General features: G+C 42.4%; 1 protein-coding gene across 1 annotated transcript in view; it reads right to left on the reverse strand.

Annotated features, from left to right (window-relative positions):
* The window catches only part of RTN1 (reticulon 1), a 213,268-nt gene that overhangs the window by 61,493 nt on the left and 123,976 nt on the right, over positions 1-27,799 (reverse strand). The window contains 2 exon segments of the mRNA XM_019800002.2: positions 25,854-26,077; positions 26,079-26,604. Coding sequence (XP_019655561.2) covers positions 25,854-26,077; positions 26,079-26,604 — 750 coding nt within the window.

The following is a 27,799-nucleotide window of genomic DNA, read 5'->3' on the forward strand; positions in this document are numbered from 1 at the left end:
TGCTTGTGTTCCCTCTCTCGCTGGCTGTCTCTATCTCTGTAGAATAAATAAATAAAAATCTTTAAAAAAATAAATAAAAGAAAGTTCAAGAAGACTACAGTTCTGATGCTGATGCTATGCTGTGTAATTATTTGTTTACATGACTTTTCCCCTCCTTTCTTTTAACTTGCTTACCCATCCATTGACGTTGGGCTTGGCTCTGTGGCACACTTCAGCTAATGGGGTGTGAGGGAACACGACACTTCCCACATCTGAGTAGAAACTTAAGTGACTGTGCGGCTTGGTTGGTGCCGTCCTGCTCCATTGTTGCACCAGGAGAACAACACGTCCTAGATAGGGGCTGCTCCTTCAGCCCAGCTTCCAAAATGAACAAAACAAAACAAAACAAAACACCATATGGAGAAGAGCCCAAAAGAGTTTAGCAGAGTCAAACCCTGAGGTAAGGTGTGGAAGAAAAACGATTTCTTGTTGCAAGCCACGGAGATCTGGGGCTTCTTTGTTGTAAACTAGAAAAAGCTGAGGAACTCACTGACTTACAGGGTGACAGAGGATTTACCATCCGTTTTAGCCATACGAATTAAAGATATTCTTCATTTTTCCCTCTGAGGAATATTATCTAACTTTGACTATTGATCCCTAAGAATACCTTTGATTATTTCAGCACTATTTTGATACATCCTGATGTTATCTATCTCAGAAAAATGCTAGCACCTTGCTGAGTCTATAGAAAAATATTCAAATGCTATGTTTACTTGGCCCCAAATCTTACAGTATATATACTGACCATGTATTAGAATGATGGGGGGGATGGTAATCTTAAGCAGGCTTTTATGCAGAAGAGCCAAAGGCAGCAAACTAGCGGGACAGCAGCTCCTACAAGTACCTGTAGGCATATGTCATCACGTACACCTCCTTCAAGCAAATCCTCCCAGTCACCCTGGTCAACCTGCTACTGTGATATCCACCGATACACTATCCCTCCAGCCTTGTAGGGAACCACCAGAGGGAAATGCTGGTATGATTTTCATATTTTCATTTATTCTTTATTTCCACGTGGTGTTTAATATAGGGCTTGTAGATAATGGGCAGATAGTAATGTTTACTGACTGAGTGAAAGAATATATGTATACACGGTGGACTTCCCTATCGATGGTTTAAATGACAGGCAAAAAAGAGGTTGAGAGAAAATACATGTGAGTTACATTCACTATTTCTCATCCCAGATACATGTTTCTAAGTGCTGTTTCCACTTTTGCTTTTGACCAGAGTAAAGAGATTGGCAAGGAAGATCCTTCCCTGGTACTCACTTTTCCTTAAGAACCTTCACCAGTGGAACTATTCTCTAGAAACGTTCAGCTCTAGGCTGATATGTACAAAACCATGAAGAAGTCAGGCTGTGGTCTCAAGCGGCAGAGGGAGGAGCAACTAGTAATTGTCACTTTTCTTCCACTGAACTCTGAGTTGCTTCACACCAAAAAAGATACTGTGTCAGGCAGTCAGCATTTAAACAATGACAAATAAAACACAGCGTGCCCTCCTAGAACTTACGCTCTAGTGGGAATACAATCATTAATGAAAGAATACAGGGATAGATCTGCAACTAAAACCCATTATAAAAGCTACAAAAAATAGCAAACTATCAGAGGTTTAACATAGTTTTTAAAATTTTACTTTTTAGGGCCCTCATATTATTCTTGGCTTCCCTGGAGATTTAGACAGATTAAGCAGGTGACTTTGTTGAAGTCAGAGCAACTATTTAGCTATGTTTCCAACAATCCAGCTAAGTTTTAAACTTCTCCACTTACCTACTGTCAACAGCAATTTAATACCTGTATTTACCTGCCTGGAAGAGGATGAGGTCATGCGCCTTTACGCTGAGGCAGCAGCTAGAATGACTTTGCTTTTAAAAGCTGCAAGATCTTTGCTAAATGGCATGGGCAGTTCTGACTTTGCTAAATAGCATGGGCAGTTCTGACTAAATGAATGACTTGGCCCGCAGCAGAATTACTTTGGTCTTGAGACGGCTTTCTGCCCAAGTCACTCATCATTCCCAGGGCCAAGACATCACTTAAAAGGTCAGCAGCATAACTTAATAAAATGACAAGTACTTTTATATTACGGGTCTTGTGAAAGGAGAGAGGCAGTTTTAATTTTGTTTCAGTTTTTAAAGGAGAAAATCTCTTGCCAAATTGATTGTCCTTGTAGAGATACTAAATGGAAAATGCTATTCACTACAGCTACACAAGCCGGTCCTGGCTTCAGGGCTGGCAGGGCTGGTGAGTAATCCATTTATTGTCAGCAACAAATTTCTGAATTTCTGTGAAGGTGTGGAGTCCACTGTGAGTCTAAGGGGTCCCAAACACTGATCGAAGAGGCTGGAAGATACTATAACCTAGCTGGTGGAGGATCTAATCTGGGTTAAGAGTTGTTCCTCCAAGACGGAGGAGTCTGTCACAAAGGTGAGTTTTGGGTCAATAAAGATAAGCCATCAAGAAACAGTTTTTCAGGATTTCTTATTCTTGGCTCCTAGAACCTAAATCTAAGGAACATTAGTAAGAGTTTCCTAACCACCCTCAAGAGGCAAAAAACAGGAAAACACATGATCTAGAAAATTTTAAAATGGAATCTTCCATTCTGAAAGCATGTGATTGCTGTTATCATTGTGCAGTAACCACAGGATACTCTGGAGTTTAGGTTAGGTTGGCGAACATTATCTATAATGATAGAGTCTCAACTTTTTGATCTACTTGCTCCTCGAGGGAAGAACTCTCAGGAAAATAACACTTTGTTTTCCTATGAATAAATGCTGATTAATGAATGACAATCAGACTTTCTTTTCCTCTCACAAATACATCCTCCTCTTTCAAGACTTGGCTCAAATATCACCTTGTCTTTGTACACATCATTAACCACCCCAGGTAATTACTGACCTCTCCTCTGTGTTCCTTGTTCACATTTTTGTTATTGTACTCCTCATTGTATACTCTGTTTATTTGTTTGGATGTTTTCCTCTCTATATAGACTAGTGATTTACTTGAGACTACCATCTTATCTTGTTTGTCACTGAATTCCCAACTCTTACCAAGTACGTGCTGAATAAATGTTTATGGAATTAAATGTAAATATGGAGAGAAGTTTCTAATAGCCAATCACAGGATCTAGGCTCTCAAACCTTTCATCAGTGATATGTAAAAGGCAAGTGATCATGCCTATAAATGATGCAAAAGTTGGCAGAGTTAGCAAATGTATTGAGTGACAGGATTCTCTTAAATCTTGGCAAGACTAGGAAAATGGAGTTAACCTAACAAGATTAAGTTTAGCAGATATAAAATGTAAGGTCTAGTACTTCCTTCCACAGTGCCAACCATAATAATGTGAGCTATAAGAAATATAGCTTATTGCTAAGCACATATAAATAAAATCTTAAGGATATTAGGTGATGTAAACTCAACACAAGTCAACGATGTGATGCAGCTGACAAACAGGTAATATGCCCATAGGCTGGACTGGCAGAAATTGGGTGTCCACAGTGAGGGAAGCCAGGGTCTTGCTGTGGAATGCACTAACCAGCTCACACACTACTCAGAAAGATGTTCTTCTTGGGGCATAACACTCAGAAAAGGAATTTGGAGGGACTAGAGGGCATACAAAAGAGGACAAATGGTACATGGATTTGAAACCAATCTGTGTTGGTTGATAGCAAGGGAAATTTAGACTCTGGAAAAGCAAAAATGCAAGGTTAGTATGACAGTTATCTTTTTATTTTATGGCCCTACATGATACAATAGGATTAGTGGGTAAGTAGCACCAATATCTGAAATAAATTTCAGAAGTAGTCAAGAATGGAAAGCCAATTTGAAAGGCAATGGGTTCCCCATCACTGCGAATGTTCATAAGATCTTTTGTAATGGTTCCTTCCAACCCAGAAATTATCTGATTCTGAGCTCTTTGATCAGTCAGGTTTAAAAAAATAATTATCTCAACATTTGATCATTTCTAATATTATGTCCCACTGGGAAGAATGAGTAGTCATAACAGTCTGCTTTTTATCAACAGATTAAACAGCTAACTTTTCATAAGGCATTATCAAGCTAAAAAAAATATTGTGACTGAGTAAGACCTCGTCTTTCTCTGGGAAGGTTTGCTTCCCAGATAACTGTAGGATTATACTTCTGAATTCTTATGAAACTTTTAGTTGTGACTAGTAGTCTGAATTTTATGTGTACAACTTGAGTTGTTGAGTAATATTTTAATCTGTTTTGGTACAGTCAACATTCTTCTGGAGCAGGTTCAAAAAAAGGAGTTAGTGGAAACCCATTTGAACCTGTTCCAGCTGGAAGTCTGTTGTCATCTATACCAACAAAATAGATACTTCAGGAGATGTGCTTTTGGTGGCTGAAACTGCTACATTTTCCATTTCATTACATCTATATGTTTATGAGCCAAACCAGACACCATTACTAAAAAATGGAGGTAACATCTTTTCCTTAAGGGGACAGCTACACAAAACAAAACTTGCTTCAATATCACCTAATACTGAGTAACCAACATATTTTTCTGCACTTAAATTTTTATAAATAAATAATTAATAAAGGCACAACTAGGGGGCTGATATTAAGAATTTAGTGTGGGAAGTAGGGAAGGAGCAACTTTTAAATTATATCTCTCAGTCAGAGATTTAACTTCTAAGTCATGGTCATGGAAATGAAGATGGACAAAAAGGTAGAAGTTCTGGAATTCTGGGCCAACTTCTTGACGTTGGCTCTTGCATATGACATTAACAAATCACTTTCTTCCCTCATAAGAAAAGGATACTAAAATTTCAAGGAAGAGAAACAGAATATCAGAGAGATCAAATAGAAAATGTGAGGCCCAGGATTTGAACCCAGATCTCACTAACTCCAAAACTCATCCTCTGCAATATTATTTGTATTTCTCACCATCAAATAAAATTATTCTGATTCCTCTTCCATCTTACCACACAGAATCTCTGATGGAGGAAAAGAAAAGAATCAGTATTTTCTGAGAACAAAGTATGGTGATTAGCAAATGTTTTCTGTGAAGGGCCAGATAGTCAATATTTTAGGCTTTGTGGACCATAGAGTCTCAGTTGTAACTACTCAACTCTGCCCTTGCAGCACAAAAGCCAAAGACAATATATAACAATCAGTGTGGCTGTGTTCCAATAAAATTGTATTTTAAAAAATAGGTGGTGGTATGATAGCATCAAAAAGAAAAAGGTAATTAGGAATAAATTTAATAGAAGTGCAAGACTTGTACAATGAGAACTACAAAACATTGTTGAAATAAATTAAATATGACCTAAATAAGTGGAAAAATATGCCATGCTCATGGATTGGAAAACTTAATATTGTTAAGACAGCAATATTCCACAAACCATAGATTCACTGCAATCCTTAACAATGGATCTCTATCAAAGCTTAAGCAATCCCTATCAATTTCTGTCTTTCAGAAATTAATAAGTTGATTCTAAAATTCATATGGAAGTACAAGGGACCCAGAATAGCCAAAACAATATTGAAAAAGAAGAACAAGTTTGGAGGACTTATACTTCTAGATTTCACTTACTCCAGAGTTGCACTAATCAAAACAATGTGTCATTAGCATAAGGCTAGACATACAGATTAATGGAATAGGACTGAGAGTCTAGAAAATCCTTACATTTAGTCAATTGTTTTTTGAGCAGGATGACAAGATGCTTTGATGGGAAATAAACAATCTTTTTAACAAATGATTCCAGGGCATGCTTGAGTGGCTCAGTTGGTTAAGTGTCCCACTCTTGGTTTTGGCTCAGGTCATGATTGCAGGGTCATGAGATTGAGCCCTGTCAAGGCTCCACGCTGATAGTGGAGACTGCTTAAGATTTTCTCTCTCTCGGGCACATATTGCATGGAGCACTGGGTGTTATATGCAAATAATGAATCATGGAACACTACATCAAAAACTAAGGATGTACTGTATGGTGACTAACATAACATAATTAAAAATTATTATTAAAAAAAAAGATTTCTCTCTCTCCCTCTACCCACCCTCCCCCTGCCCTCCACGTGCACATACTCTCTCAAAAAAAAGAAAAAGAAAAAATTCCAGAACAACTAGACACCCACGTACATATTAAAGAATGAAGTTGAACTCCTATCTCACACTAAGTATAAATTAACTCAAAATGGACCAAAGACCTAAGTATAAGAGCTAAAACCATAAAACTCTTAGAAAAAAACATAGGAGTGAATCACTGTGACCTTGGACTAGGCAATGTTTTTTAAAGCATGTTCTAAAGACCCCACCTTTTAATACCAACATCTTTGGGGAGTAGGATTTCAACATATGAACTTAGGGGACACAAATAGTCAGACCAGAGTAGGGGTCCAACATAAGAATCCCTGAATTCTAATCCCTTTAGGAAGGCCCTCAACATAGTCAAATCCCTGTCAGCTTCAAAGATCTACTTAGAAGATTATTTAGCGTTGCTCAGAAATCCCATCCAATATTTAACAATGTTCCCTCTCAGCAAACTACTCCTTATGTCTCTGTGAGGATGGAATGAAAGAGCAGTGAGTACAATATGGTCTGCCATCGGGAAAAGGAGAAACAGAAATAGGCAGAGCTTTGAAAATCTGCTGGTACCTAAAGAGTCAGCTTTCAGAGTTCCAAAGGCAGAGAGGGAGTCACTGGAGTCTGCACACTAGTCCTTGTTTGCATTGACGGGGTGTCCCTGCCATAGAGTGAAGTGATGGCTAGCTTGCTCTTTTTTGAATTCAGCATTGTCCTGTGTAGAGAGTACAGAAGTGAAGGAATTTGGAGAAATCATCAAACTGCCAGCTACTGAGAGAGAGGAGAGAAGATAATAGAAATGTCAGTCAAAGTGTCGGGGGTGGGTGGGTTGGGGAGCCTTTCTTGGTCCTGGAGTTTGACTTGCTGCCACCGCCACCACCGATCTTCCCCAACACTGTGATCAGGAGGGAAATCCACCTCTTGTAAAGGCTGCGCCAGAGAGCAGAGAAACAGCATCTCGATGCCACCCAAGCATACTGGACTGGGGGAAAAGAGGAGAAGTGGGTAATCAGAGCGCTGGATCATCAATATAAACACGCAGCACAAAGCCGTATTTACAGCTTTAGTTAGCCCAACAGATATTTTCCTGGCTTTGAAAAGTGGTACTCAACTGGATAGGAATTTTATATACAGTAAGGGTAATATGGTGGACTTAAATCTCTCCTTTATGCCCAGAAAAGCCACATTAAAAGCACACCAGAGTGTAGGAAATAAATAAGACATTTAACAGTCTCCTCCTATTCCCAAACTCAATTCTACTCTTGCTTCTGTGCAGCTATCCCAGGCTCCCGGGCACAGGGCAGGGGAAGACTGCATACCCAGGAGGGAGGATGGCACCCCCCCGCCCCCCCCGCCCCCCCAGTCTGCAGCTGCCCTGCAATCAGCCTCTACCGAGGTGAGCACTGACATTTAACAGTACAGAGGGCTAATGAGTCTCTAAAGTTATCCAATAATTCCATGTATATTGTATAAACAGGAAAACAGGGAAGTAATACATTCTTACCATTTGTTTCTCTCCCACTGGGGTGCTATCACCAGCATCTGATAATGCTACTCCAGCTATTAAAACAAGGATTCTCTTTATGTGGCTTATTTCCCGTAAGCCAAAACTAATATTCTCACCACTTTGGGACAATCCAACCTTCCTTCAAGAAAGGGATAGGAATCATTATTCTGCTAACACTTCTCTCTGCCCCAGATTTTTTTAAGAAATGGGAAAATAGGCACAGAAAGGTCGGAACACTCATACAGCATCTCAGCCAATGCAGCATAAATCAATAACACAGACAGGGCTGGGACAAATATAGCTTCATTGCTCCTCTAACACTTTATTGCACTAATTTGTCTATATTCTTGTCCTTACAAATGCCTGTGGGCATTATTCATCCTAGTTTCCTCAGCCACAGCCCAGTCACTGACATGCAATAGGTGCCTGAGACTTGATTCTTGAATGAACGAATGAATGAATGGATGGATGAGCATGTACTCAAGTGAGTGCAAGCACATACAGAGAAATCAAAATGGGTTGCTCATAACGCTAATTTCCTCAGAATCTCCTTAGTTTCTCATTACAGAAATATTAGTAGTTTCCATGGGGCTCAATGTTCAGCTCAAACTGACATTTCAAGAGGGTAGGTAGAGAGAAATGCACTGGACATTTCTACACTTCTCCCTTCTCTGAAATCCAACATGACTGCACTTAAGATTGGTAGCATTTTTATGAGAGTTAATTGCAACAGTACCTGGTATTTTTACATAAATGTCCCATATACATTTATTCTATATGGGTTGAGGGTTGGTGAAGTATTCTGTGAAAAGCAACTCCTGGAAAGGGTTGAGGGTTGGTGAAGTATTCTGTGAAAAGCAACTCCTGGAAAGCAGGTTTTGACTTAAAATCCTCTGGTGCTCCCCCATGGGACCCAGCAAAGAACTAGACACACACAGAAGTTATAACCAGGTGCTGAATTAAAGAACTGTCAAACCAAGTCAAGTCCAAGGTCTACCCAGTTCCACAGCAATACCAGAAACTGACAGCTTCAAAGAACAGACTTGTTTTTTTTATCTGTGTAGTGTTGCTGGTTAATGTTGAAAGATAACTTACAATGAGTATCTGTATTGAACAAGAGCTTCAAGGCACAGGGTTGAAGGACACGTCTGTTCTCCTTGCTGGCGATTTTAATACATGAGAGATGTTCATTGCAATATTTTAATCCCATCATCCATCTTTAACCATCCTATTGAAAATAGCTTTGCCTGCTTTAGTTTTTAATTCACAGTGCTTCCCACCACATGTGTGTTTACTTGTGTCCTGTCAGTCTCCCCTGTAACGGAACTCCATGGAAGCGGGGTGTTTGCTTTATTCTCCACTCTCCCCACCGCCCACCATGCCTAGGAAAGAGCCTGGCATGTAACAGCTTTTCCATAATTATTTATTTAGTGATGCTGCTGAATTTACAAATGTTCACTCACGAAGAGTCAGGCTTTCATTGCAGATAAAGCAGAGAGGTCTAGGAATGTGTTAACTGCTCGACAAGTACCACACGCACGCATGCGCACATCCACTAAGCTGAAGCTGGAGTCTTCAGGAAATGGACACCTAGAGCCAGGGGAATGTATTTTTCTGACAAAAGCCTCATCCAGTGACCAGGAGGAAGAAACAGGGCCAATCAGTATAAAAGATTTGGAAAGAGACTGGCTGCGTTCTACTAAGGCTAAAAAAGAAAGGGGCGGTGGGGGGTGGGGGGNCCAGATGGCACTAAAATATTAAACTAACATTTCCTTATGCTCCAAGCTGAGCTCTATGTTAATGCTGATTAGGAGAGTTGGTCTATTTTAAAACATTCAAATGAAAAACGAATCCTGTACTGTTAAATCACTCTGCTAAAAACAACTCCAAGCATTAGCATCTAATGTGCTTTCACACAAGTGATATGTTAATATTATTCAGGCAAGGTTACGTCTAACAAAACCACCCAGAATGGGAGAGGGAGAAAAAAAGCCCACAGTCTCATGAATCTGTTCAAAAACAAGCACAGTGTGGTAAAGCCATGAAAATCTGCTTCTCTGATCTCCATAGCAACAGCAGCAACCCTCAGACGGACACTTTAGAAACCAGATGTGTTTTTCTCTTTTCCAAGTACCGTTGCATGATATTTTTGGATAATGTTGAAATACGACTGACATTGCATAAGGTGTAAACACACTGCCTGTTCCAAATGCTTCGGTATTAGGGTAGCTTCTCATTTCTCACTTAACCCACAGTGTGATGCCACCGTCACAGTGCGGCACCTGGTTCTCCAGGGATACCCCACAGAAATGCTGTCAACTGAACGTCAGGCTTAATAATGTTTGTAGGCTGGCATGAGCTATACAGTTGGAGAAGAAGATACTCTCAAGATTTATAAACTATGCAAAGTAATAAGCACACTATCTATCTGCTTTGCAAATATTTTAGGCTTCCACCTAAAAAGAAGCCATAGAACATTCATTTTCTCACTGAATCTGAGGTATGGAGACCATCCAATCCCAGCCAGCTCAGCAAGTCAGAGAAATAATTAAAAATAGAACCATATAAACAGGGGTGCACTGAAGAACTCTTTCAACTATTCTGTATGGTTTGAAAATTTTTATAACAAAATATTGGGAAAAAAGGGAAACACATCTGATCATCATATAATACAAAAATCAAAGGAACTTTCCATTGTTCCATGTTCTTATTACAGTCAATGTAGTGGAAAAACAAAAGCTGAAAGATATTTGCTCACTGGCTAATTAAAAGTGACCAACTGAAGGGATGTCTGGATGGTTCAGTTGGTAGAGTGTGAGAATCTTGATCTTGGAATGGTGGATGTGAGCCCCACACTGGAGGTAGAGATTAAAAATATTAAAATATAAAATATAAAAAAGTGACCAACTGAAAAAAACTGGAGGGTTCTTGAGAGAATTTGAATATGAACTGGGCAATAGATGATGGGAAATATTTGTTTTATTAGACATAATAATGGTCCCACAGTCACATAAGTAAATATTTTTAGAGATGTACACTTAAGCATTTAGGGGTAAAATATCTTGATGGCTATGACTTAATTTTGAAATGCTCCCCTCAAAAGTAAATGAAACAAATCTGGAAAAAATGGTAATTACTGAAATTTTTTGATCTATATGTGGGAGTTCATAATAGTATTTTCTCCAATCTATAGTTTCTTTTGAAAAAGAACCATAAGTATTCATTTTCAAATCATAGATAAGAGTTCAGTGTTTGAAGAGCTGACCATAACCTTGTTTTTGTCAGTATCTATGAAATATCCTGTATGGATTTTTGGAGTTCATTGATGCATAATTATTTTTAAAAGAACGAAAATGGTGGAGGGGCGCCTGGGCGGCTCAGTTGGTTGACCGTCTAACTCTCGGTTTTGGCTCAGGTCATGAACTCAGGGTTGTGGGATCGAGACCTTCATCAGGCTCTGTGCTCAATGTGGAGTCTGCTTCAGATTCTCTCTCCCTCTTCCCATTCCACTCCCCCGCCCCCGCTCACGTGTGCGCATGCTCTCTCCCTCTAAAATAAACTAATAAATCTTTTAAAAAACGGAAAAAGGAAGATGAAGCAAAATGCACTAAGTGAACAAGATATTCCAAGAAACCACAGAAAGAAAGACATCGTCAAAACTATCTTATCTTCCATCTTACTCTCTTAAGGCTTATTTATCTTGCCTAAAATTCATTTTCTCTCTCCTAAGTGGCCTTTGACCCTCTACTCTCCCTGTTAAGATGGTATTCCACCGGACAGTCACATCCTTTCTGTGATGCCCCGTGAAGGTAAAATTAAATATTAATAAATTTGTCAAAAAAAAAAAGAAAGAAAGAAAAGAAACCTCCATAGATGGAGATAGAAATTCTGCATAAATCCTGCCCCCTGCCTGCCAGTCTGCCTGCTTGTAAGGGACCACACGACGAGACTTCCCTGAACTGGAAGCACACGAAAGCTGACTTCCCACTTGGGATTACTGAACACATATAACAAAAGTGGAAGAGCTTTTTGAGAGAAATGGCAGTCACCTGACACATTTGATGTAAGAAACAAATCCTCAAGGACATGTTTATCCATTTTAAAGAGGTTATTCCACGTGTATCATTGGGAGAATGTAGCTAAATCTTTTCCCCAAACATTATTTCAAATATTCCTAAAGAATCTGATTGTTCAGAAGGTAGCTTTCCATAAAAATAAATCATAGGGCTGAACTTTCTTTGTGTGTTGAGTGACGCTTTGGGAAATGGGAAAGAAGAATGTGCAATTCTAAGCTTGCCGTGAATTCAGTCCCTTTTACAGGAAAGTAGCCTTAATGGGTCTGCTAAAGCTGTTGGTCATTCTTCTGTGTTGGGAGAAAACCATCCTGCTTGCCTGAGACCAGCATTGGGGGCTTGAGCTAAATGTTGGTGAGGGGCAATAATGTCCCTGAGATGGGCTGTGACAGGTGAGCATCGATGGTAATGAAGCAGCCCACTCAGATCCTCCCCATCCCGGGGAGCAGTAACGCTCAGTGCACAGAAGGAAGATGGGCTGCTGATGGAGCTCAGGCGCGTGGCTGGGCTGCTGCCGCGGTGCCACACACACCTGCCATTCTGCCAGCCTCCGAGGCCAGGGGGCTGATCCACTGAGGAGAGCCCACCCCTGCTGCCTCACATTTTCTCGTAGCCTTGGCAACTGCCATTACTGACTATAATCTGGGTGTATGCCTGATGTAGTACAGGAAACACGATCCAACCATACCTGGTAATAACTGCTGCCATTTACACTGTGCCAGGTCTTCTACTAACCTAAGCCCCTTAAGACATTATTTAATGAATTCAGTTTAAATCTCATTACAATGCTGAGGAATAGGAATTATTATTTTACAGATGAGGCTTACGGACATTTTAGGCCAGCAACTGGTGGACTGGGGTTCAAACCCGTATCTGTCTATTCCAGAGCTCATGCCTTCATCACTACGTACTACTGCCTGTCTCCATATCAACCTTAATAACAAGCCTTGTTTTAAATTGGGTTCTACTGTGTTCAAAATAACAAGAAGCATTCACTGCAGAAAGTTTTTCCATCTTATAGGGGTCATACAGTTTCAATAGACTGGAGTTGTACAAATTCCATAGGCTCAGCAAAGAAAGGCTGAACACAGGCCTACAGTGATGTCATCTTCTGCTTTGTCAACTCAAGTCCATTATTGGCTATGTCAGCTGAACCTCAGAAAAGCACCTTTCTCTGCTGACTGCATTGGCCCTTTCCTGGGATGCTCACTCCAGGAGTGTACAGTCAAGAGGTAAATGCTCTTCATGAATAACAGTAGGGGATCCACACACAATATGCTCTTCTTAATTGGCCTATTATTCTTTAAACTTCCACTGGACGCAGTAACATTTAAATGAACTCTTGGGAAAGAGCACAGCTATAAAGCACTCTGACATACAACAGAATCCCATAATACACTTCAGTGTCTTCACCTACGTGTCTGGAGTCACTATTATTCACTTATTCATCAAATGTTCATTGTGTCCTTACTACTTACCAGGCCCCACTGTAGGCCCTGGAGACACAGCAGCAAATCAAGGTGTGGGATGTTAAAGACGTTTGAATCTACGTGGTAGGACAAGCAACACACGAATAAACAAACGCACATATAATAGAGTGGGTCATGATAAGTGCTACGAAATTCTAAAACAAGACAGAATTGTGCAAGAGGTCTGTGATAAGGACTTAATCCTCACCGAATATCTAGTGCCCCATGCGCCAGCGGAGTCATGTTACTAATTCTGGCCAATGGGCCATAAGCAAAATGGCATGTGTCATTTCTAGGAGGCGGCTTTGAAGAACTAGCGAGCCCCTCCAGCTTTCTCTTCTCCTGGCAAGACAACCTGGGGAACCATATGTCGATGTTCAGTGGCAGAGGCGAGAAGGAGCTTGGATGCCTTTGCAACTGCACAAAAAAGAGCCCCCACCAACTACCATCAGATTTTGTATGAGCCAGAAATAAATATTTGTTGAGTCAAGCCATTGAGATTTGGGGGTTTGTTACTCCAGCATGGGCTAAGAGAGTCACAAAACTACAAAATGCCAGAGCCTGGGGAGAAACAACAAATGGGATGAAAGATTTAGGGAACTGTATACCACAGTTGGGGGTAACTCAGTGGCTGCAAACCTTGCACAGACATTTTAGATCACCCCAGAGGATTCTAAAAAATTCTGATGTAGGGACATTACACCCAAAGATTATACTCTGGGATATTTAGGGTGGAGCCTAAGCATATATATTTTGGATAAAAAACCAATACTCAATGGAAGAAGATAAATTGGGCCAGCTGGCTTTAGGAGGCCTTCCCAGAAGCAACCTGTCCCACGATATGTTTGGGCAGGAGCTTATTAGTGAGATCAAGTCAACCTCCTATAAATCACTGGAAAGCAGCCAATCAAACTATGACATATGAGGGAAACCTATAAACTTACTAATTGAAATTTTATGAAAGATGTTGCAGAAAGAATTCTTGCATTAAATCAGTAACTGGGCTAGATTGTTCCAAAGTCCCTTCTCGTTGTATAATTATTATTAACATAAATATTTAAATAGTAATAAAATGAGAGGGTAATTACTTAACCTAAATGATCTCAATTAATCCTCATAAGAACCCCGTATGCAGGTACTATTCTCCCCTTTGAACAGATGAAAAAATTGAAGCGCAGACAGGTTAACTTGCCCAAAATTACACGGCTAGTAGTAAGTGGTAGAACTAGGACCCAAACCCAGCTGGCACCTGAGTCCTTGTCCCAGTGAAGAGAAGGATATACAATCAACATCATATAGAATCCAGAGAAGGGGAATCTACACAAGGGGCCGCTAGAGAGGGAAGGACCTCAGGCATGACTCAGGGATTCTGCTCTGAATCTAGCTGAGGATCCCAGTCCTTAGAGGACAGTTCACAGGTTGTGAGAGTGAGATGGAAATTTCCAGTGAAGCCATCCACTCTTCTTGCTCTAATTCTGTACCAGGCAACAATGAACTGATCTCCACACTAGAATGGCATTCCCCTGGTACATGTCCAGTGTAAGCTTAGAAAGGGCACTCCGGTTTAAACCAGATTCTAATATGTTTGTGTTTCAGAACACATACTGCTGAGAATGGAGTCTTGGACTCAGGAAACTACTCCCTAAAACTGTGGACTCGTCTTACTCTAAGGTGGCTCATTCTGAAGATCTGTTGCAATGGAGGAATCACACACTAGCTCACTAACACATGGAAAAGAATTGGTTTATCAAATTGTGCCTGTACGGTACACCCTAAGAAACGGGAAGCATGAAGGACTCCAAGGATCCAGGATACAGGGAATGCATGTTTCGAAAGGGAAGCCAGGAGAGTTCAGGAGCATTGGGAGCCTCAAGTAGCTGAGGGACAGTGTTGAGGCGAGGGATACAAGGGTGGTGGGAGGGAGGGAACCCCAAGATACTGTGCCTATTTCCCAATTTTGCCTGGGGCTAGCCCTAGACAGAGGGATGTCTCTAGTTCTCTCAGCAGTTTATCACACAAAAACTCCATATGCTTCTGCCCTGGTGAACCCGATGGTCACCACAAGGGCTACTTCTTACTTTGCACAACTCCAGAAGGCACCAGCTACTCACCTTGTGGTTATTAAAGATCTGTTCGGTTTTGATGACAATATTTCGCTAAGTAGCAATACAATGTCTTGAGGACAGGATTGTCTTTTTCTAATAGGTTCAGAATTATGCCACAGTAATTCTGGCAGTAGGACTGATTAGCATCAGCAAAGGAGAGTACAAAGTAAAAAGGTATAGAGGAGAAGCAAGACATAAAATCATGCAACTATGGGACATATGTTCCAACATACATAACAACAGGTCTTTCTCGACCTCATGTTACATCATGGGTTAGCATATTAATCAGGATGAGGCTAGCTATAGTAACACACCCAAAATTTCAGTGGCTTTAACATGGGAGAAATTTATTTTAAGCTAACTTAATAGATCAACGTGGTGTTCATTAGCAAGGAGCTTTTGATAAGAATTAGGCTCCTAGCTTCACCTAGATACAAGGAGGTCTGTGAAATGCAGTGCTGACCTGAACAGCTACTTTCCAGAAATGACTCTATACTATGGAAGTGAAACTATCAACTTGGTGGAAAGTTACCTATCTTTACCTGTTACAAAATAGGCATCAGATAAATTATAAGGACAAACATTATATACAGGTGGAGAGATAAAACTTATACTTCAAGTAAATGATCTGTATCTCATCCTAGAGGCTTATCAGTTCAGATATGACAGATGAACAGTAGGTCTGAATTCCGAAAAGTGTCTCTTCACTAGGACTTTGCCCTCAGCCTTTAGGGCTTGGGCCAGGGACTTCTCAAGCAAGGAGTCCTCTAGTGTTTTTAGCCACACTAATGGGATCTGAGGGAAAGGTATGGTATTCACAGGAATGAGAATGGAAACCATGAGAGGCTTTAGAAATCAAAGTCCGAGCCAAGATTTTTGGCTTTGGAATTACAGCACATCTTCGCAGAATATATAAAATCTACCCCAGATTTCAAGATTCTGTTCAGAGAAATAAAAGAGGGCTTAAAAATGTGGACCCTAACAAAGGGAAGAGAAAGAAAATAAAAGGGACAAATTGACAACGAGGCCATTTTAGTTGGATCAAAATTATGTGGAATCAAATTACTTGTGACTTTTTTAATTTATTGCCAACACTGGAGAAAACTATGACTTTATGTAAAATTGATTCACCATCAGTTGACTAATCTAAAATTAAAGAAAAATTAAATCCTCTCAGGGTAGCTGGAAAATTTCCAGCTGACAATCGCTAACACTTGACCCAGCTGCACGTTGTGCTTGCTATTGTGAAAGTCCTATTTATGTCAATATACACTAACGATAGTAAATCTTACATTTTCAAATTCTAAAGTAACTTGACATAGAAAACTTTCAGATTTTCTTATAAATAAGTCAACTATTTGGAAATCAATTTAGTTGGAAAAGGGTTCTGGATGAGAGTCAGATCTTATATTTCAGATCCTGGTTTTTCTAACCCTGAAATATCACCTGGAACAACTGCCTATACAACAATCTTTGACTTTCATTTAAAATAGGGCACTGATCCGAAAACCCCAATTAGTAGGAAACTATGGTTCGCAAATTCTACATGGATTATATTTCATGGTTTGGTACAGGCCAAATGGTATATAGCTTAAAATTAATTCTGGTAAAAACTAAGTTACCCATTGGGGAATATTTTTTGAATCTCTGTCCACGTGCTTGTTCCAAGGAAAATATGGATGACAGCTTAACTGATCAACCACCACATAAATGGTCCAGCCATTTAGTCATTTGGTGGACACTGTAAAATCATTCAAAGACATATTTTCTTACATCATAACCCAAGAGATCTGTAAATGTCAAATCTGGTGGTTTGAGATGAGGTTAAAAAGTAACAGTTGGATATTTTCATCACAACCACTGGATGGCAACAGACATTACCACTGAGTTGAGATAATCAATACGAAAACCACTCTTCTGCTTTACTTGATTTCCTCTGCACTTTAAGATGTAGAGTCAAATCTCCTTGAGCTACTGGGGGAGACATAAAAAAAAAAAAGTGAGTTTGGAAGTAAAAGAATTAGTTTGGGGACACATCATCTGCTTTTGCAAGTGATTTGTGTGTAGAAAAATCCCCCATGATTTCAGTGCTCAGCCAAGAGTTGTAAGAAAATGAGGTAACTGCCAGAAGGGAAGATGTAAGCCAGAATGCTGTATTTACCATAATGTGCAGCTTTCAACTGAATTATTTATCAGTGGCGTGAAATCTTTTATCGTGTGTAAGATCAAGCTTGTAACTCCTCTCTTGTGCCTGGTACAACCTGTGCCTGGGGCTCAACCCCACCCTCAGGCCCTTTCTTCTGAGAATTTTCCAAGCTATAAACAGAGGCCATCTGGAGGACTCTTCTGACTCAGGGAGCCCTAACCTACTGGGAATGTGTGTGCTTAGCTATCTGTGTTCCCACCATGTCCTTCTGGGGTCTTTGTTCTGGAGGCTTTGTGAGGAGCATCCTCCAGAGTGGCCTGGCAAGACTCCCACAACCTCCGCTCTATGTCTCCCACGAGGAGGTGGAAGTCTCAGAGTTAACAGTATAAATTTCATTCTAAACCCCTCACATGAACCATTTTAACTAATATCTAAGCCCAAACAGAAAATCCAACGGAATGGAACAGAAAAAAGGAAAGGAAAGGAAAAGGAAAAGGGAAAGGAATGGAATTCTGGTTTTCAGGATTCTGGTTCAGGCCTGGAAGAAGCTGGGGCACTACAGGAAAAAATTGCCAAAGATTACTCTGAGTATTCTGAAAATTCAGCCTCAAACAATAATTCTCAAATTCTCAAATTCTGTTGTGCCTAGAAATCACTCAAAATTCAGCCTCAACACAGCCCCTCAAACAATAATTCTCAAATTCTGTTGTGTCTAGGAATCACTTGGACCTACTTAATGAAGCAGTTTCCTTGGTCCCTCCCTAGGAGATTGTGAGGTGAGTCTAGGAATTTGTATTCTAACAAACAGCTTCTGATATAAATGGTCCAACAACACCACTTTGAGGAACACTGTCAAGAAAAACCAAACAGTTCCACCGAGCACCTAATCCTCTCTCCCTACCAATTGACCCAAATCTCCACAGGAGAGAGAAAATTCCTGGATTAACACTTCACCTGGCAGAAGAGGCCTACTGCCTCAGCCTAGGTCATTTCAAACCCAAAAGGAGCATGACAGAAATAGTGTTGACTCAGAAAGTCCTGAGCAATCACAGATAAAGACCATGGTCAGCTGTAGCCTTGAGATGAAGTAACCAGGCCCAGTGGTGTGCTTGTCTCTACTTCAGACCCCAGTTTGAGTGTTTGCCTTAAAGCCACCTTTTTCTCTCATTTTAACCTCTGCTCTCTGGCAGGCTGCTATTTTGTCTTCACCGGTTAGTATAATTTTTCCATATTTGAGACTGTACTTTAGGCTTTCTGAAGTTTTTATAAGTTCCTGGCCCTAGCCAAACTTGTACCTAATTCTATTTATATAATCGACTTGCTTGTCCACAATCCCTGCCCACCTTACTACATGCCTTATTTAATCTCCACAAGTACCATATTTGACCCTCATTCCGGCTCCAGTCTCAGCCACCCATACATCACGGTCATCTAAACACATTGATGACCATTAGACCCCCAGCAGCTTGGCCATGGAAATATACTAGATACACAGGTCAAACTGTGAGAGAGTATTTCAGTGATGTCATCACTCAAGTGGATGGTTTTCTAACAGCAGACACAAAAAATGGGTTCAATGACTCATGCACTAAGTTTAGGGTTATTTTTTCTGATTGTAAATGTTTTTGCATCTACTTGTAATCATTATGGTGACCAAAAACTAAAGCATAACTTGAGAGATGTTGGGAATAAAATCACCCCAACCACCCATCCAATGCCTCAATAAGTCCTATGATGTCATTCTGCAAATTCTACCACAAATCCATCCATTCCTCTCTATGTGCATGGCTACCACCCTGTCTGAGTCACCATCATCCCATGCCCACACTACAGTCATAGCTTCCTCATCAGTTTTCCCACTTCCACACTCATCCTCCTCCGACCCCTTTCCTCGACAGCAGCCAATGTGACCTTAAAAAAATGGAGAGCAGGTCATGTTACTTCCTAGTTTAAAACTCTTTTGGTGGCTTCTTGCAATGGTTGGATAAAGACCAAACTCTGCACCCTGGGCTGGGTAAGAAAGGGCACTGCCAACCTTCCAATCTCATTTCTTGCCATTGTCAACTTTGCCTACCATACTCCAGCTATGCAGCCCCCCCTTTTTTTTTTTAATTTTTCAGTTTCTAGAATGACCCCAGAACTTTCCTGCCTCTGATCTTAGTATTTTCTATTGTTTGGAATTTTCTTTAATCATCTCTTGCCATAGTTGGCCACGCAGTTTCCTCCTTCCCTGAGCTTCCTACCTAAGTGTCCCTACCACCAGATACTCTCTCATTCTCTCATACATCACTTTATTGATTTCCTTTTTAATGAAAACCTCCCCATCTTCACCAATGTAAGCCTAACGAGGGGTGGATTCATGGCTGCCTTGGTCACCATTATGCTGATAGCATCAGGCATGTAGTATAGCTTATTGGTTGAATCAAAAGAAGGATGAATGAATCAGTAAGGTCTTGCTTTTGCAAGGCTGGCATAACATTAGTTAAAATTTATTTCATTCTGTATTAGACTATTTTGTGGGATTGCAAAGATAGAATCCGGAAGTACAGAGACTGTACCTGTGAGTATCCCACCAAGGCTGCAGTGGAAGGTCAGGTTAGCATTTAAAAGGGATGGAGAATCCTCTGGAGTCAGTCTTGGCTCTGAGAATTAGAAGTACATGAATTATATCCTCCAAGCTGCATGATTACATCAGCAAGAAAGGATGATTTATGTGAGGGGTAAAGGGGCTGGATAGTGAATCAGGATCACCATCTATTAGGGTCATTATTTCTCAGAGGCACCATAATGTTTACCATCTGTGAACTCTCTCTCTACAGGCAAGTTCAAGGTTGACTTGAATCCATCTTAGGAGCTAATCTATGCCCCATTCTGTGTCCAGGCAAAATTTACTAGGGAGTTGGGATTTACCATGTCCCAAAAAATGACAATGAAGTATTACAGAGGTATAATAACCACTTCAGATCTATATACACACCCTGTGGAAATACCAAGAATATCTGTCCCTCGAAACAAGCAGCTCTGGGGCCACCAAGATCTGGAGCAACTCTATCCAAGTCTGGGAAGAAAATCTCCCCAGTGTTTTAAAGTCACCAGTTAAAAAACATAGATCAATACACAATCTGGGACAACGCTAACCTTGTGACTACTTCAGAAGGAAAAACCAGGGAGGTGAGCTGCTTACCGGCAGCTCATTTGGGGTGCCTAGGCCAGGACAGAGCCTTCTATCAATGGGCTAAGTCTCACAAAAGCAGCTTAATTGTTTTGAATAGTCTAAGATGGAAGGCTCAATGTCTCCATCAAAGTAGCACATTGCGTATGTCCTCATAGAAACCAAGCTTTATCCAGCAGTTACTGGTCCATCTTGCTGAAAGCTGGCTCAGGGGGAAGAAGGGGTAGCAGCTGCAATGGAAGGGGCCTAAGTCCTCAGGCTGATTCTGAAATCTGCACTGTGAAGGAGACTTTCCAAGAATCTTTACAGCCTGATTTATGAATTCAGTCTTGTGAAAGCATATAAATATGGGACTAGAAGTTGATGACTTGTTTTTAGAATTATAGGAAAAAAGTAAATGGGTCACACTTATTTTGGTTCCTTCAAATATTTTAGGACAGGAGCAATATCTGGCATAATAATGAGAAACAATGATAAACATCATAAATGTTAAGTCTATTTAGAAGACCTCCATCTGGTAGCCTCCCAGCAAATTACTCCCCCATGGAGGAGATGAGATTTTCCTGCCATGAGGGGCTGAGCCCTGCAAGCTCAGGCTGCTGCAGCTGGTGTCCACAAAGGGAAGCTACAGAGGGCTGCTTCCCAGGGCACCGGAAGGGATGGAAACAGCTGAGTGCCCTCTCAGTCTATCTAATTAAAAACCAACATATGCCTCAGGCATGCTCACCAAGGTGGTTTTTACTACACGTCTGGGCTGCCCAGCTCATCTGCTTACAACCCAAATTCTCTTCAGCATGCTTATTAAAAGTACAGGTTTGGGCCCTGATGCATTCTGACTCTGCAGGCCTGGTGCAGGAGAAGAGTGGGAACCTGCATTTTTCATCAGTACTCCGGAGGTTCTGAGGAACCTGGTGCTCAGGCAATATTTTGGGGACCACTGGCTTAAACCAACATTTCTCAAAATGGTGTCACTGGATGCATTCTTGAGAGCACTGCAAGGAGAATTTTCTCATTTTGTCTTTTTATTTTAATAATCTTTCTAATGTTAAGAACATTCTGGGCCTTGCTGGCTCAGTCAGCTAAGCGTCTCAGCTCAGGTCATGATCCTGGGGTCCTAGGATGGAGCCCAGCATGGGGTTCTCTGTTCAGTGGGGAGTCTGCTTCTCCCTCTCCCTCTGCCTGCCCCCACCTTGCTTGTGCTCTCTCTTTCTCAAATAAATAAAATCTTAAAAAAAAAAAAAGAACATTCTGGATCATTTGGATGATAATTTTATAACCAAACACTGCCACAAGACTTCCACTGAGTGTTTACATTTGTGTTGTGCTTTTAACCATGTCTCAGACTAGTGAATTTTTATTTAGATCCAGACCTGATTTGAATGTTCAAGCCAAAGCGAAGCCCAGATGATATCCAGACATTAGCTCAGGAAGGGCACGGAGGAAGGAAAGGAGCTGATTTTGACAAATAACATCAACAAATTGCGTTTGGAGGGTCTACAGTATGTCCAAACATACTGGGGAAATAGGCTTGCAGCTCAGGAGAAGAATTCTCCAAAGTCAGAGATCTGGGATGTGTTACCCATAAGGCAGTGGCTGAAAACCTGTGTGGGTGACAGCAAGGAAATGAGGGACAAAGAAAGACAGGGACAGAACTCAGAGGCAAGACAGAGGAACTGGAAGAAAGGTTGCAAAAAAGATAGGCAAAGAGGTCAGAGAGTAAGGGGTGGAGCAGGAAGGGGAAACACCAGGGAGATAAGGGAGGAAAAAGTTCTAAGGAGAGAACAGTGTTCATGTGAGTGGGTACTGTCCCTGATTTTACTGTCACAGGGAGCAAGTTATGAAACAGTCTGTCCAGTATGATATCACTTGTGCAGTCACAACTTATATATGCCTGAATACTTGAAGAAAATTTCTGAAAGGCACCAGAACAACAAAACCAAAACAAAAGCCTGCGAGTATCTCCAAGAATTAGATCAGGAGGGGGAGCAGGGGAACTGTAACTTCTATTTGGCTCCATTTTGTTCAGTTTATATTTATTATTATGAATGTACACTACTTTCTCCCTAATGTTTTAAGGACCGGCCAGCACTATGATCTTAAATTACCAGACAGGATAAGAAAGATGAGACTCAAAAGAGGGCATTTTAGGGGCAAAAATGTGTCACTGGTGATGGTTATCAGGATGGTTACAGGTAGGAATGTGAAAGCTGACTGCCATAGTCTAAAACACTGCTCCTCAGGCTTCGCCAGGCATGCGAATGACGAGGGGATCTTGTTAGAATGCAGATTCTGACTTCATAGGTCTGGGATGGAGTGAGATTTCTAATAGGCTCCCACATATGACCCACATAACCGTACTTTTGAGTTGCAAGGTAAAGAAATCAGGATGTAGGGAGTGGATGTGAGTATGAAGAGACCACTATTTCCCAAAAAGTGTTCCCTAGAGGAGGAACTCCAAGGAACACGCCAATAAAAAAAATTCTGCAATTAAACAGGTTTGGTGAATTCCACACAGCCATCCTGATGGGTCACACTGGGTGTCAGTGCTTTATTGAGAATCCCTTGCTTGGCTTTTCACTCGGATGTCCCTGACAGTCAGGGTCAACCTTGCAGCAAGGGGAACTTCTCTACGCTCTCAGAGTCTGATGCTCCTAACAGGCCTTCCCAGAAGGTGTGCAGGAGCAGGATGACAGGGTAGTGAGAGTTCAGGAGCACGCAGAGGAGGGCAACTGGAACATGACAAACTGCATTTTGTCTCCAGTCCAATAACACCAGAGGCCTCTGAAAGCGAAAAAGCTCCAAAAATAGACTTGATGTGGCCATATGCACCAGGATACCCTGAAGCTCCTTGACAGTCCATACTATGATGCCATCAGATATTTCCACTCCTTATTCCAAATATTTCTGGACCTTTCCGCAACTCAGCCTCAGCCACATGGCTCCAAACCCAGGGAGATAAGCATACTGTGAAAACTTGAACTTGAATGCATTTACACTGCCAGAGGCTTCAGTGGGCAAGAGCAGGCGACCACAGAAGCCAACCTGACTTCACTGCTGACAGCCCTGCTTGACCGGAGCACAATCCTACTGTCCACTGACAGTGATTAAGAGCAGCCTGGGGGAGGCTGGGCAGCACTGATCCTCTCACCTGCTGAGACAGAGCAGGTGAGACCAGGAGGAACCTCGGAGCTCAAAATACCATGCTGGCAGCGCTGAGTCATCCTCCCAAGACCTCTGGTGCTTGGCTGCTCCAGAACAGTCGTTCAGACTCTCTTTATAGATAATGCAGCTGAGCAGTCAGTTCTGGCGGGAGAATGGAATTCAAAGGACCCCTCAGTGCAGAGAGCAGAGGTTATTCACCCTGGCATGCCTGAATTTGAAAAGACTGCCACTCTCTCCTCTCTCATGTCTAAACTTGGCAGCAGAGGGTCCAAGCCATATGGACAACTCACACAGAGATTAGAATGGACCAGAATTGGCCGGAAAAGATGCTCTGAAGACTTTGCGTTCACAGCTGCGGTTTTCCTTCGCCTTAGCCCTTCACCAGACGTCTGGTCACTCTGTCAGTCCCAGCTGTCGCACCTGTCTCTCAGATTTACTGTGGAGAGAAATGGGCCTGCACAATTCTGTTTTCTCCTTATTAGCCTTCCGACGTATTTGCTTCCGAGAATAAACATATTTGAAAAGCACTGCACACACGGTGACTCTTTCAGGGACATTATTTAGGGGATAAAATGGAAACACATGTCCATTCAAGTACAGTGATATGAACTTGTGCTCAGCAAGACACACACTCCACTGCTTCAGGACCAAAAGGGATGGAAGATTGTTCATGCTTATGCCATTTCCCGCAGCTCCCTGCAAGTTGCAGGGTCCTTCCCCATCACAGTCAGAGTAGAAGGAAAAGAATCCAAAATTGGTTTTAACCTTCACCTAACAAACACACATTCCCACTGTTAAATCTGTAATCAAATATCCCCACTATTGCACTCACTAAATACACTTTAAACTCTCAGGGAAGAGTTATTTGGGAAATCAAGGGTCAAGTCTACAGGATGCTACATGTCACGTGTCTAAGCCACCAAGCAACCATGCAGCAGGATTATCTTTTTATCACATCCCTCTTGGTTCCCGTTTTCCATGTGTTAAAGAATTTAGAAGCTAGCTTCTAATCTACAATGGGAAAGATCTGCATTCCATTTTTATGTGAAACACTTTAATTGCTACCAATATCACTGAAGTTATTAGCATATACAAAAGAAGGAGGGTGAAATCATTTATCTCCCAAAGGCAAAATACTTTGAAAGAAGCAGCAAGCAGAGGAGATGGGTGGGAGGGGACTTTGAATAAAGTTGTGCTTTGGGGGTTTGTTTTAAAGTTCTACCTGGGTGTTCTCCACCCAGGAGCTGGAGAGACATTCCCTTCCTTCTCTCAATGTAGCCTGTGACGAGACTGCACGGGGCCTAATTTATTCACTGACTCTGCTTCCTTTCCTGAAGTCCATAATACAGTTGCAGTCAGGCTTGGGAAAGAAGAATGCTACCTATTCTTCACATAAAATGTCTGTAAGATAAAATAACACCTTCCATTTCTTGTGCATTTGAAGACTTCGACTCAAGATTTTTGTAGGAAAAATATAATGGCCAAATTAAAATTCTTAAATTATACAAGACTTTAAAAATTAACTTACGTCTTGCTGAAGAACAAGAAAAATTCTGGAATTAACTTTGGTCCCTGTCTTTCCTGACTGGCCAGGACACAAAAAAATTTGGACCTTTTTTCACCCTTGTTCCTTGGGTAGGAGAAGAAGGTGCTGAGATCCCCGACGCCCAGGTAAGTACCAGCTTGGCTGGTGAAATGGATGTGCTGACTAAGGTGAGTTCCAGCCCCTACAGGGATGGAGCCACGCCCCATCGCTGAGGGGTGGGAAGACGGAAATGAGCAACCATCCCTTCCCAGGTGAGGAAATCCAACCCAGGAGGAAAGGAAGGCCGCGTTCACCCCATACAGGAGATCTCTGCGTGTACACAGAAGTGCTCATTATTGGGGACACAGGGACTCTGCCAGCCCAGCACTGCCGCTTGGAGCACGAGGCTCTGCTGCCGAAGTCCCAGCTGCGAATCTGACTGTCCCCATCATCTCCTCCCCATCCTCCCCTGGTTGTTCTCTGGTCAACTGTTGGACCAGCCAGGACAGGGCAACAGGGCTGGGCCCGAACCGCCCCTCTGCGCAACACTCGAGAGCGCCCAGGGAAAGAACTCTACTAAGCAGACAAGTTCCTTCCATGAGGTAAGCTGTCACTTTACCTTGTTGCTTACTGAGGAACAGCGGAGGGGGCGCGACGCCGGGACCTCGCGGCTCCGGGCCCTGCGTGGCCGCTGGGCTTTGGCTGGAACTCGCCGCTTCCGCAGGTTTCTGCTGGGCGGTGGGCCCCTCGGGCGGCGCCAGGGCTCTGTCCCCAGAGGGCAGCTCGGGGCCGGTGTCGGGGGCGGCCGCGGGGAAGGTGAGGAAGGGGCCCGGGTCGGCCAGGGCGGCGGCTGGCTGCGCCCTCCTCGGCCCGGGCGCCCGGCTCCTCCCGGATGGCGTCCAGGGCGCCCGGCTTCATCGGAGGCGAGTCCTGCTCCCGCTTGGGGCTCTCCTCCGAGGCGGAGGACGCGTCGCACGACTCGATGATGAGCTCGCTGTCCAGCTCGGCCTCGCGCTCCTCCCTCAGGATGCTGTACTGGATGGACGGCGAGGCGGGCGACGGCGGCGGGGCGCCCCCGTGGCTGAACGTCACGTAGCCCGAGGGCAGCGCGTCCTCGGCGGCCAGCGGGTCCTCGGACACCAGCTCGATCTCCGAGTCCCCCGACTCCGCGCTGCTGGCCTCGTGGTCCAGGGGGCTGGGGATGGTCGGCAGCCCGGACCTAGCCTTGGCCTCGGGCCTGTTGGCCACGTGGCCCGCCGGCCGCGGGCTCTCCGTTGTTTCATAGGATAACCCCTTTGCTTCTTTAATGGCAGTGATCAGCTCATCCTCGGAGATGCTGCACTTCCCCTGGGATTCTGCAGCAGATGGTTCTGTCGTCCCACAAAGCGAAAAAGAGCCAGAGAGGCACACACACAGACAGACAGATGGACACAGAGAGAAGAAATAAAACAAAATTCCATTAGGGGAGATGTTTTCTTGTTGCTTGAGAAACACGTATTTCATTAGCACAAAAATAGTCTGTTTCCAGGGCTATGCTGAAAAGGCAGGCCACCTGAAGGAAAGGGCTAATTACTATTATGGCCCAATTAATCAGTGTTTTACATACCTATCTATCTTCATCTAGCTACTTTAAAAAATGACAAAGCAATTTCTTAGCAACAGTCCCTCGGTTGGTTTTCCTATTTCAATGTGGCGAAGATTCTAGAAGTCATGGTTTTAATTTCTGAATCATTCTCTCAGGGAAGTTTTCCAGGTTCACAGATTTCATCAGGTAATCTGATGTATAGAACTCTATTTTGGCCCGCAAATAACAAATCTGAAAAATCATTCATTACTCCTTACCCATTGCTTTTCACATCCCCTCCTTCAGTAGGACAAAGAAAGCTTAGTCTGGATCCTTATATACAATTTGACTTCTGAGCTTAACATTTCCCATAAAAATCAATACCTTTACTACTCTTTTTTAGTGAAAAGTGTAACGAAGTAGGGGCGCCTGGGTGGCACAGCGGTTAAGCGTCTGCCTTCAGCTCACGGCGTGATCCCAGTGTTCTGGGTTCGAATCCCACATCAGGCTTCTCCACTAAGATCCTGCTTCTTCCTCTCCCACTCCCCCTGCTTGTGTTCCCTCTCTCACTGGCTGTATCTCTCTGTCAAATAAATAAATAAAATCTTTTTAAAAAAAAAGTGTAACAAAGTAGAACAATATAAGAGAAAGATTTTGCCAGTTCTACTGAGGAGGCTGTGAAGATGGCCATAATGCACAATGCCCCTGGGCTTCTAACAATGGAGCCCACTATCGTTCATTTTCCTCTGTTCCCCTCCTCTAGAGAAGAACAAAACCGAGAGTCCCCTGGGTGAATGCCTGCCTTCTGCCTGATGTTTATCCAGATGGCCAGAAAACTTCACCAGCAATTTTGCTGATAGTTCTCTCCCTTAGATGAGACTACCTGGGATCCCCATGACAACAGTTTTTGGGAGCTTGGTTTTTCCCTTGCCATACAGCAGGGCCTTATTTCAGAATATCCCAGACAGTGGTTTCTGGCCCTTTTATAAGCAAGGAATAGT

The sequence above is a fragment of the Ailuropoda melanoleuca genome, chromosome 14 (genome assembly GCF_002007445.2).
Source record: "Ailuropoda melanoleuca isolate Jingjing chromosome 14, ASM200744v2, whole genome shotgun sequence".
Lineage (NCBI taxonomy): Eukaryota > Metazoa > Chordata > Mammalia > Carnivora > Ursidae > Ailuropoda > Ailuropoda melanoleuca.